Source organism: Oreochromis niloticus, unplaced genomic scaffold (assembly GCF_001858045.2).
Source record: "Oreochromis niloticus isolate F11D_XX unplaced genomic scaffold, O_niloticus_UMD_NMBU tig00000736_pilon, whole genome shotgun sequence".
In the NCBI taxonomy this organism is placed as follows: domain Eukaryota; kingdom Metazoa; phylum Chordata; class Actinopteri; order Cichliformes; family Cichlidae; genus Oreochromis; species Oreochromis niloticus.
The window spans coordinates 144,106-162,462 of NW_020327230.1; the positions used below are offsets into that span (position 1 = coordinate 144,106).

An 18,357-nucleotide genomic window follows, 5' to 3' on the forward strand; every position below is an offset into this window, starting at 1 on the left:
TATCAGTATTAGCATTATTGCTATTTGATTAGGGGATCAGCCATCTGTAAAATGTTTGGAGACTCATTGTTTTCACAAGACTAATTATTTTTGACTTTATCAAAAAAAGATTAAAAATCTAACATTTATTTAAAAAAGAAGAAAAAAAGTCCTGGTTTAATTCGGTACGATTATAAGATTTGGATATCATTGCATTTTGTGCAAGTTGTCTTAAAAGCTGTGTGTGTGTGTGTGTGTGTGTGTGTGTGTGTGTGTGTGTGTGAACTGTATCAGTCTCTGCAGTATCTTCCAGCTGCAGCAGTCAGTTTAGTTTCTGTTCAGTCTGACTGAGGGAGGTTTTTGTACGACTGTTTGTCACTGTGTGAACACCCACTGACTGTTGATGTTATGGAGACTCTGACAGTAATAAACTGCTGCATCTTCAGCCTGGACTCCACTGATGGTCAGAGTGAAGTCAGAGTTTGATCCACTGCCTGTAAAACGAGCTGGAATCCCTGACTGTCGAGTGCTAGCATAGTAAATGAGCAGTTTGGGGGGGTTTCCATCTCTCTGTTGGTACCAGGCTAAACAGTGAGAGCTGCCAGAAACATAAACATCCTGACTGGTCCTACACTTGATGCTCACAGATCCTCCCACAGCAGAGCTCACTGCTCCAGGCTGAGTCACTGTGATCTGTCCTCTGGACTCTGAGGATACAGAGAGAAAAACATAAAGCAGCTTCATGGTTTTGTGGGCTTCATTTCAGAGGGACAGATGTTGATAGAGGAGAGGAGTTTGATTCTCTGGACTTTACCTGTGAAGCAGCAGCAGAGGAGAGTCCAGACGAGGACGCAGATCAAAGTCATGTTTTTGATGAGGAGGATTTCTGTGGCTTCTGTTGTGATGAAGGACAGCTGTCAGTCATCCAGTGTTCAACTCTCAGGACTATAAACTCTCCCAGAGCACTGGAGCATGGTGCTGCTGATGCAAAGTGCCTCTCTATGGAAATCATGGAAATGCCCTTGTCCATTATAAAATATTTACTCTGTGTTCAAGAATCAGTGATTTGGTATTTCTGTCTGCTGTAATTACATCAGATTTTTCTCTTAGTCTTTTTAATTAATCCATTGAGTTTTTCATAAAATCAGCAATTTGCATTTTGTTGATTACTTTTAAAAGCATTTTTTTGAAGTTTTACATTGTGCATCTTATGCTGAGCAAGCTTTGGTTGTGAGGATTGGGCAGGCTATTCTGTGACATACTTCAAATCTGGCAATACAGTAGGTAAATATTTGCACGAAGAAAAGTCATCATTTCTTCATCTTGCTCTGTACTACACTATAAAGATTACAGCATAAAAACAAATAAGCAGCACATCATCAGAACTTTACTGAATCTTTGCACCAGACCGTGTGTCTTACTCATGGCCGTTGATCATTGGCTGTTTATTAATGGTCATGAGAATTTGCATATTAATGATCAACGAACTGACCTCCCAGCCCATTGTTCCTTCACTGGGCTGGTTTCAGTTATTATGCAAATGTACTGTTTATAAGGTTTGGGGAAACCTGCAGTCAGCTGAGACTGAAGAAGTCACTTGGATGAGTGATGAAATGTTTCTCCTGCTGATAACATTACATCCAGATGAACCGAATCAACCTTGTGGGTTTTACTTATCTAGATGATTGAGCATGCATCAAGACACCATGTGTATTAGTGCCTAATTATGAATAATATTACTCAGATATTGATCAGTGACAAACACAAAAGGCTACAGTTTCAAATATTTTAGACTCTCTGACTGGTGAGAGTAAAATGCTGAACATTTGTGTCAATGCTAGATAGAAAGCACTCAGGCATAAAATTTAGTGTTTATATGAACGTCTGTGAATGAGGCGTTTTATGAAGAGCTTTGATTGCTCAAGCTGAGTAGAAAAGTGTTATATAAGAACCAGTCCATGTACCATTTACCATTCCTTCATCTTCAGCCTGGACTCCACTGATGATCATAGTGAAGTCAGAGTTTGATCCACTGCCTGTAAAACGAGCTGGAATCCCTGATGTTCTAGTGCGAGTGTAATAAATGGAAAGTTTAGGAGGATTTTCCATCCCTCTGTTGAGGCTAGGCTAAACAGTCTGATACATAGACCTTATGACTGGTCCATTTGATGGTGACAGTGTCCCCCAGAGCAGACCTCCCTGCTCCAGACTGAGTCATGTTGACCAGGACTCTGGTGCTACTAATGTACAGACACTCTCTATGGAAATGCTGTGGATCCAACTGGGACTTGGATAATTTGTGTTTTTATCAGTAGATCAATCATTTTTACAGTATTAAGGGAAATTGTTTTAATCCTTTGGTATTTATACTAACTCAGTTCAGACGTTTATTATGTTGTTACATGGTTGACAAAACAATCAGATTATTTGACTATTTATTGCAAATATGTGTAAACTTATTTTTAATATAGTTCCTGTATTAAGAAAGTGAATAATATTACTAATGTTTCTTGTAATATTACCATGAATAAAGTCCTTAAAACCTTTATAAATGTACCTACACTGCAAAAAAAACTACTCTGGAGGTTTTCACTAATTCAGTAATTGCCAGTTTTAAAATTATCTGTGAAAGTGTGCAACTAAAAAGTCACAGACATGTTGCTCTCTACAGAAAGAAATCTTTGTTTTGTTCTGGGGTTTTTGGATTTGTTTTGGAAACAGTGAAAAAGTGTGAGTTAGTGACTGGTGGAGCAGAAAAAAGCATCTTACAGCTAAATATCAACGTGTGGTTTTTGTTATCTAAGATGACTGGTGTCTCTTAGGTGACCCCTGTCCCATCTAGATGGTGCTGGGTTCCTCCAGTGACGAACTGAAGCAGGGAAATGCCACCATCATGTGTCTGACCAACAAGGGCTTCCACACAGACTTGAGGCTGTCACAAAGATGACTGACAGTGTTGGCAGTGGCAGCATCAGTGATGAGGAGAGCAGGAGCCCCGGGACACTACAGAATGATCTTCTATAGCTGAATCAGCACCGTGAAGCTCAAAGCAAACCACTGGATGAAGGTGGGATTTTCCTGTGTGTCCTGAATTTAGGTCATCTCTCCTGTTCCTGTAAACTACTGTCACAAACTCCTGTTACAAAGATGAGACAAAATTTTAAATGTATTTTTCTATTAAAGGATGCTGTCTGTTGGGTTTATCTAGGCACAAACCCCGCTGGAACACGAAACCAATAACTGCACGACAAAACAAAACAAGACAGAGCTCTTTGTCTTTGTGGCTCGCGAGGGAAGTCAGCCAAAGTTGAGGAAAAGATTCCTTCACCTGAACTCAGCCCACTTCCACTGATTCCTTCGCTACAGCCCTTTTTATTGTCAGCAAGCAATCAGTCATGAATATGCAATTACAAATACACGTGACATTCTTAAGCAGGCATATCTGAACAACATCAGTGTGTGTATTCTGTGTGTGTGGGTGTGGGTGTGTGTGTGTTTCCAGCCACACTATACATAGACATACGACCTTTCAATGAACTTTAACTGTGTGTATGAGGTATGCAGAAAAGCAGAAGTAAGCGTCTCGCTAAACTATAAGAACAGGAACTTGCAATAGGTCATGTCTCCAACGAACATTTAAAGGTGTGAAGTCTTGCACTTTTAGAAACAGAGCAGTCTGGTTCCTAAAGCTATAATGGAAATTATAAGGTCGAGGCTGCTTCCTCTCATCTCAGGGTGCACAGAGTGTGCACAGAATCCTTATCAGACCAAATAAGGATAAAATACTTTATCAGCATATGAATGATTATATATCTCTAAGCATAAATGATTCCATGTTTCTAAGCACAAATGACAATATAAAAAATATCAATTCCAACACTATCCAGAGTAGCTTTTTTGACAGTGTCCGTGAATCGCTACATTATTGTAGTGGAGGGGACTGTGTGTCCCAGGGATCCCAGGGGCTATCTTGTCGGTGACCCTACCTGGACCTGGGGGGTATAGAGGATGTTTGGGGAGTGTGAGTGTGTGTACAGTGTTCATTTCTGTTTGTCTCTATGTTGTGTGAGTGCTGAGTATTTGTATATTGATTGATAGATTGAAGCCTTTATTTGTCACTTGCAGTTGCCTGCAGCAAAATCGGACCTTTCCGACCGCACATACAATACACAAACATCACAATGGGGAGACAGGACAGAACAGGCAGCATAAAGAAAACAATGAATGTATAACACAAAAGGGCAGTCGATGAGGAAAAAGAAACTCTGCTCATCCTGATCCCTAATGGGGGATCAGGATGAGAAAACAGAAACAAAAACTTCTCAGCATCGGATGGGAGGTAAGCATGGGAGGCGATGGGTTCAGGGAGGGGGGGGTATCTGTCTAAGTGTATGTGTGTGTGTGTGTGTGAGGATGTTGTGGAGATTCAGAAACTCTTTTCTTGCTGCCATATAACCTGCATTATTATAATTGCATTAAGAACATGTTTTACAGCATTGTTTATCAGTAATATTGTTTACAGGGTTCATATTGCATTGAATATGTTTGTCATCACATTCATTCTATTCACAGGTTTAGTTCATTTTATACACAATGCATAACTGTGCTTGTTTAGAGTTGATGTTCCATCCAAGAGGGTTTTAAGCTTCACTGGTGAGAGTGTCCAGGTGATACATGTTGAGGGAGGATGAGAACATAGCAGGTTGATTGCATGCATGCTTACAATACATAAATCTAGCAACAGGCCTGAGCGAAGGCCCAAGTGTCTTTGACCTTTTTGTAACCGGCTGTCCTTTTACCTACTTGGTAACAGATGACTGGAGGCGATAACCAGCCCTCAGACACCCTGAAGGCTTAAGACTATGACTTTGCATGGAAAGTGTTATAGAAAAGAGAAGTTACATGTCTGTTTATAGTTATTAGAGATGTACAAGATGTACCCTTGTCTGTAAACAATGACTGTACATAATGTATTTTTGACCTGTATTTGACGCCATGGGGGTGGGGGGTGGGGGGGTGGATACCCCATTGCTTTAAAAGTGTTCTCCACATGTATTTTTAGCAGAGAGAGAGAAGACTCATGCTGTAATTTTTTGTTCTGTATTAATAAACTCACCGTTTGATTGCACTTTTCTGGGGCCTCCATGGTTTGTTTCACTGCTCTACATTGATCGATTTCGCGACAATGTGTGTCCTGTGTTCAGCCTGAGAAAGTGTCTTTTCGCCCAATTAAGATCAACAGTCCACAGCCTACGCAGGTGGAGTTGAGGGATCTGGTGAGAGAGTCAGGGAGTCTCGTTGTCACTGTCAGGGGAGAATTTGTTGTTGTTCTCGTCGGCGTCGGCCTTCAAGTGTCCAGCTGCTGCCGCCGGGTTTGGGTAGCCGCATGAGATGATGATGGTGGTTATGTTGTTTAGGACGAACAGACTTCATCTGAATTTTACAGTCGTGCTTTAAGTCCATCACTGGTCCGGGGGTGTATCAAGAGAGGTACATCCGCCTCCTCAAGGAGCAAAAAGAAAAGAGTGTGTTCATGATGGTGGGAATGCATGTTTGTGTCTGTGTTTGCCTGTTTGTCTATGTTTATACATTCAGTATTTATTATTTACTCTTACTTATGCTTAATTAGTTGTTGCTGTGGTCTCCCTACTGTGTTGTTCTCTTTTTGCTTGTTTACTTCTTTTTTTTCCAGCAAGTGATCTCGTGGATTTTTTTTTTCTTTTCTCACTGTCCCTCTTTCCCTCTGTTTTTCTTTACCTCTCCTTTTCCTAAACTTCTCTTATCTGTCTTTCTCTTTATGATCTCCCGGTTATATCTGTTCCGATTGTAATCATTTTAAAAATAAAAAAATAATTAAGATGAATCAAGTGGACCAGTATTGCAAAGCCATAATGATACACTTGAGAAAATAAATCTGTTGAGAATTTTTTTTTGGCCTTCAGACAATAATTCTGATTGCTTCAGTGCCGAACGGGACAGGCAAAAAAAATGTGATCGTCCAAAAGCTCATGGATTGAACTGTATTTAAACTAATATTTGTATGATGGTATTTGAAGAAGTCATATCAGCTGAGTCATGGCTGCTGTGCAAACAGTGAATTATGTTGTTGAGTTTTTTTGTTTCAGAGTCAGAGAGCCGTGTCTCTCTACAGTCAGAGGTTTTTGTACGGCGCCTCAATGAGTTTGTATCACTGTGGTGGACTTTTGGTGGAGGAACCAGACTGAATGTTGGAAGTAAGTTTATTCTGGTTTACTATCAAATACTTTCATTTTTATTGAAGTTCATTTAACAATTTCTCTTCTGATTTTAAGAGAAAAGCACGTAGCTTTACGAGAAGTTTGATGCTGGAATTTTTTATCATCCTCTTATGTCATGGAGGGTGATTCAGATCTGCTCTGTCAAAATGTTATGTCTACATTTCAGTCAAATTAAAGTGAAAAAAAATCAAAACAATAATATAAAGAAGAAGAACTGTCAAGTATTGTTTGAAATTATTTTGAGTTTGTGTGAATTTTAAAAATTGTTTTAGATATACATGAAGAGCATTTTGTGTCACTGAATATATATTCTATTTATTTGTTTCCAGTTAATATTAATGTAAGTCATGTACAATATTGATGATTTTAAACTTGTTTTATAAATGTTGCCACATCTGCTTCTTTTATTTCCAGTGTAGTTTGAACATATTTCAGGTCAAACTGTGTGATGATTCTCTCTGTGCTGATATGCATGAGAGCTTTCTTAAAGGGAAGTGAAACAATGTGTGAGTTAATGACTGGTGGAGCAGAAAAAACACCTGACAGAAACTTCTTAACGGAGAAAATCAGCTCTTACAGTAAAGGTGTCCGACTGTCTGTGGTTTGATTGACAGCTGTGTGCTCCCTGTGCTCTAAGCTGATTGGTGTCTCCTAGGTGATACCCGTCCCATCCTGACAGTGTTGCCCCCCTCCAGTGAGGAGCTACAGCAGGGGACTGCAACAATCACATGTCTGGCCAACAAGGGCTTCCCCTCAGACTGGAGTCTGTCCTGGAAGGTGGATGGCAGTGGCAGCATCAGCTGGGAGGAGAGCAGGAGCCCCGTGGTGCTGCAGAATGACGGCCTCTACAGCTGGAGCAGCACCCTGAGGCTCCCTGCAGACCGCTGGATGAAGGTGGGCTCTGTGACCTGTGAGGCCACCCAGGGCTGCCAGACTCTGGTCTCAGAGCCACTGAGGAGAGTCCAGTGTTCCCAGTCCTGACCTGACTCAACCTGATACTGGTTTAATGCTCTCATTCTCAACTCTGTAACTGTCTCTCCATCTTTCTTTTTAAAGAACAAATAAAGACTAAAACTGTTATTTTCTTTCTCATAATGACAACATTCATGTTTTAGGTAATAAAGATGTTTTGCAAAGTGAATTTTGGTTGAATCAGACACTTTATTTTATTCAAATCTACAAACCTACACTTGATGAATATATTTTTCATTTAGAAGAATTTAGACCAACTCTGCACTCCAACATGATGTCTTTATTTTACACTGGTAAAATAAAACAGGCTGAAAGAACCATTAAGGAGATCTGCATTTTGGCAAAAGCTGAAAAAGAAGTTTTAAAATTGTACAGGTTATTTTTATGTTTGTTCAAAGTTACATGAATGTGTGTGGTAGGTTGTTGGTGGTGTTGCTCACCTGTACGAGACAGACTGGTTCATGAAGCAATGCTGGGACCTGGTTGCCACGGAAACAGTCTCACCAGACTACAAAGCAAGTCTAAAGAAGAAAGAGTCTTTAGTGTCTCTTATGAGCTGTTTGTTCTGAGGAGAACTCACAGACAGGAGAGTCAACGAGTACAAGGAGTGATTAGAAAGAATCTGAAGTACAAAGTTTTCAATTCATTGATGAACAAGGAGAAGATTAAATGAATGATGATATGAACAAATAATCGATAAATGAAAACACCTTCAGTTCAATAACAGCTTTTTCACTCATGTTCATATTTGATGATATGTTTACAGTAAAATCTTTACTCACTGATCAGGAACATTTTCAGATTTTTGGATTCAGATTATTTTATCTTGATATAGATTCAGTGGTTTGCTCCACTTCTAAGGTCAAAGGTCATGAACAAGACTTATCCTGGTATCTGTTAATGGCCCACGTTTGTTCTTTAGTTAAATATATATTTGAAAGTTGAACACAACATGTATGCGATAGCAGTGTGTGTGTGTGTGTGTGTGTGTCCTCAGTGAACTGTATCAGTCTCTGCAGTATCTTCCAGCTGCAGCAGTCACTTCACTTTCTGTTCAGTCTGACTGAGGGAGGTTTTTGTACGACGGCTTTTCACTGTGTGAACACATACTGACTGTTAGGATAGTGAAGACTCTGACAGTAATAAACTGCTGCATCTTCAGCCTGGACTCCACTGATGGTCAGAGTGAAGTCAGAGTTTGATCCACTGCCTGTAAAACGAGCTGGAATCCCTGATTGTCGAGTGCTAGCAAAGTGAATGAGCAGTTTAGGAACTCCTCCATCTTTCTGTTGGTACCAGGCTAAATATTGGTTGTTGCTATAAACATGAACATTCTGACTGGTCCTACACTTGATGTTCACAGTTCCTCCCATAGCAGAGCTCACTGCTCCAGGCTGAGTCACTGTGATCTGTCCTCTGGACTCTGAGGATACAGAGACAAAAACATAAAGCAGCTTCATGGTTTTGTGGGCTTCATTTCAGAGGGACAGATGTTGATAGAGGAGAGGAGTTTGATTCTCTGGACTTTACCTGTGAAGCAGCAGCAGAGGAGAGTCCAGATGAGGACGCAGATCAAAGTCATGTTTTTGATGAGGAGGATTTCTGTGGCTTCTGTTGTGATGAAGGACAGCTGTCAGTCATCCAGTGTTCAACTCTCAGGACTATAAACTCTCCCAGAGCACTGGAGCATGGTGCTGCTGATGCAAAGTGCCTCTCTATGGAAATCATCTGACTGACACAATGAAATCCTTCATGCTTTTTCTATCTGAAATTTTTGTCTTTTCTGTTTTTGCTTAGTTTCCTATTAATCAATATTTAAAATTACTCAAAATTTAATTTGCAATTTCCATATGGATGTTGAAGTTAATGTGTAACCTGCCCCTAACCCTGTGACAGGTGGGAATAGCTCTAGGCCCTCCAGAATCCTGTCAGATAAATCAGATTGAAACAGAAAGTTTGACATCATCAATAATGTTTTTCTTACTTTGATTTCATACTTTTTATTTACATATAAATTTGTTGGCCCAACGGCTAATTTAGGAAATTATATAGGTGACTAAATATCATAACTGAATGATCAGCTGTCAGTCATTCAGTGTGTAACAGGATGGCTTATTTATTTATAGGTGTTAATAGTAATTGATCAGTTGTAATGAATATTATCCATTGTGTCCATCTTAACACAAGGTCAGTCTTCTGAAAACAAAAATAAATTATTAAAATTCAGGGGGGCTGGTGGGTGTCATGCCGAAGAAAAACAAAATGAGAAGAGCCCAATGACCGCGGAACAAAAACGTCTGGTAGGCAGTGGTGCACGGGGCCAGGGACAGAAAAGGAGCCTCCAGGTGAGCGGAGAGATGGCACCGAGACATCAAAACAGTGGTGGGGGGGCTCTCAGGCAAAAATTCCCCAGGGATGCGGAGGGGTTGGCCAAGGACCAGTTCAGCTGGACAAACCCCGAGGTCCTCTTTAACCACGCTGCGCAACCCAAACAAAGCCCAAGGCAGATGGTCGACCCAGTTACCACTCATTAAGGAAGCATGGAGCGAGGCCTTGAGTGACCAGTGAAACCACTCACACATCCCGTTAGCCTGCGGGTGGTACGCTGTGGTTTGGTGGACTTTGACCCCCAGGCCGTCAGCCATGTTGGACCAAAGCTCCAACACAAACTGAGGGCCCCTGACCGAGGTAATGTCAGCCGGGGGACCAAAAAGCAAAACCCACGTGGACACAAATGTCCTGGCCACCACCTCCGCCGTCATGGAAACCAGGGGAACCGCCTCCGGCCACCTGGTGGTGCAATCCACCACAGTCAAAAGGTGTGTGAAACCCTGTGACTGCGGAAGCGGTCCGACCAAATTAACATGAACATGGTCGAAACGCCTACCAGGCATGGGAAAAGGTTTGAGGGGTGCCTGAGTGTGCCTGAGTGTGCCTGAGTGTGCCTGTGGACCTTCGAGCATTGGCATGGAATGCACGCGGCGGCCCAACTCTTCACCGCTTTCCGCAGGCACGGCCAAACGAACTTGGCGCTGACCAGCTTAACCAAAGCCCGTATGCCCGTGTGAGCAAGGGCATGGATGGAGTCGAAAGGGGAACTTTATTACTGTCAAGATACACTGAAGAAATGGAAGACTGGATTAGACTTTGCCAGTAAAACATTTCAAAGAGCAGGAACAGTTCCAAGATGAAGTTTTTTCAGCATGATTGAAAGAGAAAATTACAAAGGAGGAAAACTGATCTGAAGCAAATCACATCATCTGTCAAAGATGTTGGAGCCAAAGTTATGGCACTGATGGTTTTGGCTGCCAGTGTAGCTGGGCCACTAGTGTTTATTGATAATGTTACTGCTGATAGAGGTAACAGGGTGAAATGTGAAGTGCTGCAACACTCACTGGACAACCCTTCACAGTGCAAATGGATAATGACCCCCCAAAAATTTAAAAACCACCCAAGACTTTCTCAGGCAAAGAAACATGATATTCTTCAATAGTCAAGTCACTTTATTTCAACTCAACAGAGCATGCTTTCTTGTTATTATATATTAAACTGGATGCAGAGAGACCCACAAACAAGCAGAAATTGAAGATGGCTTCAGTAAAGTCAGAAGACTTTATGTTTGGAGAGTCATGTAAATATATATTATTTGTAAAATGATTAGAAACGTCACACCAACGACCACCTTAACTTAAAAACACACAGAACTTTTTCAGGTAAAACGGCCTGACTGTTTAATCAGGTGTTGACTGCCTTCATTTGCTGATCCCTCGTGGATGACACAGAGCCTGCTCTGCGCGTCACTGTTGGAGTTTGGCAGCGTCTAACGCAGAGATCTCTCTTAACCTTTATGGTTATTGCTGTGGTTCTGGAATCTTCTAATGATGACTAGCAGGACCCTAAAAGGCACGACCCTTGACCTCAACCACTGCCCGGGCTGTCAGCTATGCCAGGATTGGTCCCTGCTTCTCGTTAGTTCTCTGACAATTTCTGACCCAGTCTCAGTGTGGAGATTCCCCCCTTGGGGTGATTTCTTCCAGTAATACTCTGGGTACTCCACTTGTATCTCCTTACGAGAAGGAAAAACTTTTAACCATTTGGAAAACAGATCAACCATCATTGAACGACATTTTCCTTTCAGTTGAGTGAACTTTACTTATAGGTCATCAAAACCTTATCTGAACATGGATGTACCACCGTAGAGGCTAAAACCTGTACATGAACTGTTAATCCCACAAATCCCAGTAAAAATCATGGAAAACATAGAAAACATTGTTTCATGTTAAATTGTTTCATGTTAAATCTAGAATCTCTCCTTTTGACACATGGTCCCTCCCATGAGTCAACTCATCAGAACTAGGAAAATAACAAAAGGAAAAGGTTAATTAGATCATTTCTCAGGCAATATCAGGGCTTCTCCTCCAGAGTAGCTTCACTCCAGCAATGTAAACCTGTGTTAAAAGATGTTAGTGTGGCTGTTAAGCCTGTTGAACTCCTGGCTCTGCCTGGAGCCTGCATCCACACTATTATTGCGTGGAAAACAAAATCTGTGAGTTAATATAAACTTCACATTTGCAAACAACTGTAGGTCAAAAGAGTAACAAGGCATCCAGCCCCACAGACACAAGTGTGCCATGTGCAGTTTATTTTTTCATATCATTAAAAAACTACTATTGCCATAATTCACCCAAATCATGGATCATCTCATGTGTTTATGCAAAGCTACTGTAATCATTGACTGTTCTTAAGTAATGTCACTCCCTTGTTTTAACACTATGAGCTCAGTAGCTTGAGATAAATAGTGATATGATAATGAGCCCAGCACTAAGATGTTCTGTAATCACAGCACATCCTGCTTTATTTCACTCATGTCTGTGTGATGCCAAATCCTCCACAAAGACCCTCAGAGAGAATAAAAAACATTAGCAGTGGAGCGTCCTGGAGGTCAGGTCTGGATCAACAGATTCCAGAGGTGCTGCTGTAAATCATGTAGTTAACAATCTGCTGCTGTGAACACTGGTTTCAACACAGTATATTGTCCACATTGTATGCACACTTTCCCACTGTAGCGTTTAACATTTTCCAACAATACAGTGTGATACTATAACCAACAAGCAGCCAGTAAAACCACAGTTTCCTTCACACAAAAATCAGTAACACAGAAAAGTTGCAGCTAAAGGGTTAAGTCCACAGGGCCCACACACACTCGTGTGAACCTACAGTCTCCCCCTCCTCTGGACTCTGTCATCCTCCTGCTCCTGCAAAAACAATCAAACAAAAAACCCCACAAAAACACACATACATCCACCTTTTTTTTACTGTTTGGGTGGATTAGGCATTAGAAGTGACTAATCTTAAAATAGTTACCGTCTTCTCAATTTCAAGTCAGTCACACTTAGTCCACCTCATCAATCCAACCACAGTCCAGTCACATGCATTCATACCAATCATTGCTGATAGTGGAAAACCATGCACAAATTTAAATATCCACTGACAGCAATATTACGTAATTGCAAAAATAAAAACAATTCTTATTGCTTTTGAAATGGATTGAATCGCTACAATCCTTTTAAACACAGGACTTACCATCTAATATGGTCAGCATCCTAGGTAGGTGAATTTGCCCTAAACCATTGTAATCTGGAGAAGCTCACCTTGTATTTGCTCTCAGTAAAGTATTTTATAGCACTTTTACTTCCAATCTTGCTGGCCTGCTGATTATTAAATCATCAACACACAAAATATCACCCCCAGAGGGATGATACCTGGGAGGGTTTTTTTTCCTAAGTGCACTGTTACAAACAAACATATTAGGCCCGGTTCCAGACATGTCTAACCTTCCTCTTGTGTTAGCTTTCTGTTATCATCTCTTATGTTAACGGGTCGGTTTTGACCCGTGTGTTAAATCAACTATAAAATACACTAAAAACAATAAGTTATCATCCAATTTGTTTCTCATCCCTTGGTTACCTTGTTAGACTTCCTTATCCATGAAAATGTTGGTTTTAATACTTTTGGTGTGGGCCTCTGGGTCTTTTTTTGTCACAATACCCCTCGATTTCAATTTTAAAAAAAAAGCAAAATTAACCTCAAGAGAATCATATTAATAAATAAAAGGTTTTTGTGTTACCTGACTATTATTGAGGGGTATAGGACACATCTCTTTAATAAATCTGTTTTATTGATTATTTCATTTTAATATTAATAACTAAAATGACATCTATGGTGTTACGGGTCAATTTCGACCCATAGATATTTACATCAAGAAAAGCCAAAAAAAGGTTTTTTTTTCAGCAGTAGACCTTTAATATAAACTAAAAAACAAAGAAAAGTCCACTCCTCCTTTGTTTCGGTTATAGTCGTGGGTAATTGTGGGCTTTTTATCACTTCCTGATGATACAGCTGTGTCTTTGTGAAGTTTCCTTTGTGAAGTTCTTGTCCGAGGTCATGTCTGGTAAAAAATAAAATAAAATATCACAGCTGATATTGTGACCCTGCAGTCCAGTGGTCATATCGAGGACCACACATTTTCACTGGTTCTTCTCAGGGGTGCCACTCGCAGCTTTGACTGTGAAAATCTGTACATTCCAGGCATAGTTGGTTTTGGCATCACAGGCTTCCCAGATTTTTCTGCCGTATATCCCTGGCTTACTGGGTATGTATTGCCGGAAGGGGCATTTTCCTCAAAGTGGACAAGACGTTCATCCACTGTCACCTCTGGCCCTGGGATGAACATCAGCAGAAGAAGCTGCACCCATCTCTCCCAGACCTCGCTTGTCAGAGCAAGCTTGTCAGACCTCGGTCTGGTCTCTCTGTTGTCAAATCTGAGGACTCTTGAATCAAAATGATATCAAATGTGTGAAGTGACATTGTTGCCCAGAAAATATTTCTGCCTGTCGATGCGTCCCATAGACTATCAGTGGCCTCATTGCAGCATCTGTACACTCCAGTAAGAAGAAGAACACCAATGAAAGCATCCAGGTATTGCTCATCAATATCTTTCCACATGTCGACATGGACTTTTTTTTCCTTCAAGGTTCATCATAGTAATGATGATTCTTTTTAGTGACAATGGCATAAATAGCTCAAAACATCTCTTGATGTCACTGCCTTCGGTCAGAGTAAACCTTGTGATTCCAGGGGTCATTTTGATGACATTTGCAGCAGCTGCCCTGCTATGTACATCATGAGGTGCTGAGCTCCAATAGATCTTCCCATTTTTGGACTTGAATCTTTCAGCAGGAGTAGCTTCAGCACCAGCGACCTCCACCTCTGATCAGATGTGTCTGTGTCTTCTGGATGATACTCCACATTGTCTTCCCCCTCAGAAACCTGCCCATCTGAATCGCTATGCTGCTCTGTCCTCTCCTTCATTTTCACCAAAAATATGATCCAGAACTTGGCTCACTGTGAATCTTCTTCTCATTTTTGTATGCTGCAAATTGTAAATGTGCACCCTGGAAGTCAAATGGCCACTCAAATGAGTGAATTCACCTCACATGTCTTGACATGCCCATCTTTATTTTGTTTTGGTTTTGTGCAGGTATACTGCAAAAAACACGCAAAATAAGAATCCCCTGAAGCTCATATGATTATATGATTAGGAGAGGAGCTAGCTGTCAGTGTGTCAACTGACAGTGCACTTATGATTTCAGTTTTGGCTTTAATTATTGCTTTATACTCATAATATTATAACTGGGTCGAAACCGACCCAAACAACACAAAGGTCATAATTTCAACTAGGGCATTTTATAATTTAGTGAAAATATTTTTTTTTGTTTTATTTTGTAGAAATAGAGGTTCCTGACAAAGTCAAAAAGCTTTGATACAATAAACAAATGTATGTGATTTTTTTTATGCATTTGAAATTTAAAATGGGTCGAAACCGACCCTAACACAAGAGGAAGGCTAAGTGTAAAACTAAAACAGTCATTCTCTTAGAAAAAGAAAACAACCCAAACCTAACTGGCAGAATCAGCCTAGTAAAAAAACAAAAATTCCCAAAATCTGCCAGAAAAATCACAGGAAAAGTTCTGCTTTCAGGTGAAACACCATGCTGTAGGGATTAGAACCTGCCATGCAGTGCTGCAGTCACTGTTTCTGGCTTTAATTAATAACTGATGCTTACATGGTCTGAAATCAGACTTAAGAGTCACTACCTTTGTTCATTTTCACCACATCATATTTACTGGTTGCCCACAAGTGCTCCAGAATATCACACAATGCTGGAAAGTCTGGGGCCAACCAACATAGTTCCACCTGTTAAATACACAGGGAAATGTCCCCCCTTTTTTATTAGCAGCTGCACAGTTCACACAACACTAATGTTCACCATTAAACACTTCCTAAACACTTAATACCAGTGTTTTATCACTGGAATGTGAGTTTCTTCCCCAGGTGTGTGCTTTTTCATTCATTTTTCATTTTCACAGACCCAATCATTTTATTTAGCTTTTCTCCTTTTTTTCCCCAAAAGCAAACGTGTAACATGTCATCATGTATTTCACAAAACACGTTTGTTCTTACGTATTCAGAGGTGTGTATCTGGGTGCAAGCTTCACCCATACATCAGAAACAGGAAACTCATTTCAACCCTCTGCTACATCTTATTCACTTGTTTTATAATCCAGTCATCTTTCCCTGATCTAGTAACAATCTAGTAACAATCTAGTAACTAATTTGCAAATCAGCTATTAAACCACTAAGTTGACAGGACAACAGAAATGCATGTTCAAAATATTATCACAAAAGAGAATTTCCTTCATACAGTAAATTACTTGTGTCGCTCCAATCAATCAGAAAGCATCTCACAATTTACTATATTAACAACTAAATTTATTGTCTGATCACTGGTTGGTCATAACAGAATCTTTTTTTCCCTGGCATTTGTACATGCTGCTGAACCCTTTAACGTTTAGGGCAGTGGTGCGCTCTGTTCACCTGGTGTTGACTCTTTAAGTCGATGCCATTGCTCTGGAACTACCTTTTGTTTTCAGGGAGAGTTTGATTGTCGTCGAAGCTTGTTCTTCAGTGTAAGGTGTACATGGAGTGAAGTTGTGAAATATTCAGCCAAAACACGGGCTGGTGTGGTTCCAATTATCTTAATCTATCATTTTGCTCCAGCCGCTGTGCTTGTGGAGGAGGTTGATCCAGTTCCATAGCCACCTGTACTAACACACTAAAACATTTATTTAATATCATTTTCATCACTACTCATTAACACTTTCATTCTCCGATTCAGTAAAAACACCACTTTTCCACATTTAACACACCTCTTCTCATCATTCATCCCACACACATCAGCCAATTTAACTCTTTTCTTTGTCCACGTCTCTCTATCTCTCACACAACATATACTTCACCCATTTGGAGTTTTCACCCAGACCACCTCCAGGGACAAAATCTCCCCACGGCTCCTGTAGCCACTTTGCTGAGCTCAGCACCCATTGCAGCCAGGTGTCCCCTCTGCAGCCTTTGTTTCAGTACAAAGTGCTAAAAACCATAAACCCAAGAACAGAAAAGTCCTTCCCACGACAGTCCTTAATTTAGGCGTCATTTTTTGAAGTTTCCCCTCTCTGTGGTCCGCTTGAAAACTCCCCCCAAATCAAAAACAGCTCACAGTTGCAGATCCTTTGCAGTGCCTCCCTTTGTTCTTTTAAAAATTCCTGCATGTGTGAGTCGCTGAGGCACTCCCTGCGGTTCCCCCTTTTTTTGAAAACAAAGGAACGGTGGGATTTGCAATTTGGGTTTTTTTTGTACGGCGCCTCAATGAGTTTGTATCACTGTGGTACACGTTCGGTGGAGGAACCAGACTGAATGTTGGAAGTAAGTTTATTCTGGTTTAATGATCAAATCTTATTTTTTACTGCAGATCATTTAACAATTTCCTTTCTGATTTTTGAATGAGAGAAAAGCACGTAACTTTACAACAAGTTTGATGTTGAAATTGTTAATTATCATCTTATGTTGTGGAGGGTAATTCAGATCTGCTCTGTCAAAATGTTATGTCTGCATTTCAGTCAAATTAAAACTGGGAAAAAATCAAAGGAAAATATTAATATGATCTCTGTTGTCTTAAGCTTGTTAAGTATTGTTTGAAATTATTTTGAGTTTGTGTGAATTTTAAAAATTGTTTTAGATATACATGAAGAGCATTTTGTGTCACTGAATATATATTCTATATATTTGTTTCCACTTAATATTAATGTAAGTCATGTACAACATTGATGACTTTAAACTTGTTTTGTAAATGTTGCCACATCTGCTTCTTTTATTTCCAGTGTAGTTTGAACATATTTCAGGTCAAACTGTGTGATGATTCTCTCTGTGCTGATATGCATGAGAGGTTTCTTAAAGGGAAGTGAAACAATGTGTGAGTTAATGACTGGTGGAGCAGAAAAAACACCTGACAGAAACTTCTTAACGGAGAAAATCAGCTCTTACAGTAAAGGTGTCCGACTGTCTGTGGTTTGATTGACAGCTGTGTGCTCCCTGTGCTCTAAGCTGATTGGTGTCTCCTAGGTGATACCCGTCCCATCCTGACAGTGTTGCCCCCCTCCAGTGAGGAGCTACAGCAGGGGACTGCAACAATCACATGTCTGGCCAACAAGGGCTTCCCCTCAGACTGGAGGCTGTCCTGGAAGGTGGATGGCAGTGGCAGCATCAGCTGGGAGGAGAGCAGGAGCCCCGTGGTGCTGCAGAATGACGGCCTCTACAGCTGGAGCAGCACCCTGAGGCTCCCTGCAGACCGCTGGATGAAGGTGGGCTCTGTGACCTGTGAGGCCACCCAGGGCTGCCAGACTCTGGTCTCAGAGCCACTGAGGAGAGTCCAGTGTTCCCAGTCCTGACCTGACTCAACCTGATACTGGTTTAATGCTCTCATTCTCAACTCTGTAACTGTCTCTCCATCTTTCTTTTTAAAGAACAAATAAAGACTAAAACTGTTATTTTCTTTCTCATAATGACAACATTCATGTTTTAGGTAATAAAGATGTTTTGCAAAGTGAATTTTGGTTGAATCAGACATTTTATTTTATTCAAAATCTACAAACCTGCACTTGATGAATATATTTTTCATTTAGAAGATTTTAGACCAACTCTGCACTCCAACATGATGTCTTTATTTTACACTGGTAAAATAAAACACAGGCTG

At 40.6% G+C, this 18,357-nt stretch overlaps 4 gene segments (V, D, J or C); 2 read left to right on the forward strand and 2 right to left on the reverse strand.

The window, feature by feature from the left end:
- Window positions 1–226: 226 nt before the first annotated feature.
- Window positions 227–849, reverse strand: LOC109199582 (Ig kappa chain V region BS-5-like). The segment is given in 2 exon segments: window positions 227–686; window positions 794–849. Coding segments are annotated over 2 exon segments (384 nt in total).
- A 5,215-nt stretch (window positions 850–6,064) lies between these two features.
- LOC109199545 (Ig kappa-b4 chain C region-like) lies at window positions 6,065–7,316 on the forward strand. The segment is given in 2 exon segments: window positions 6,065–6,212; window positions 6,892–7,316. Coding segments are annotated over 2 exon segments (459 nt in total).
- Window positions 7,317–8,299: 983 nt separating this feature from the next.
- Window positions 8,300–8,795, reverse strand: LOC102081724 (Ig kappa chain V region 3381-like). The segment is given in 2 exon segments: window positions 8,300–8,631; window positions 8,739–8,795. Coding segments are annotated over 2 exon segments (384 nt in total).
- Window positions 8,796–9,899: 1,104 nt separating this feature from the next.
- LOC109199546 (Ig kappa-b4 chain C region-like) lies at window positions 9,900–18,212 on the forward strand. The segment is given in 3 exon segments: window positions 9,900–10,027; window positions 16,882–17,030; window positions 17,727–18,212. Coding segments are annotated over 3 exon segments (603 nt in total).
- Window positions 18,213–18,357: the final 145 nt, after the last annotated feature.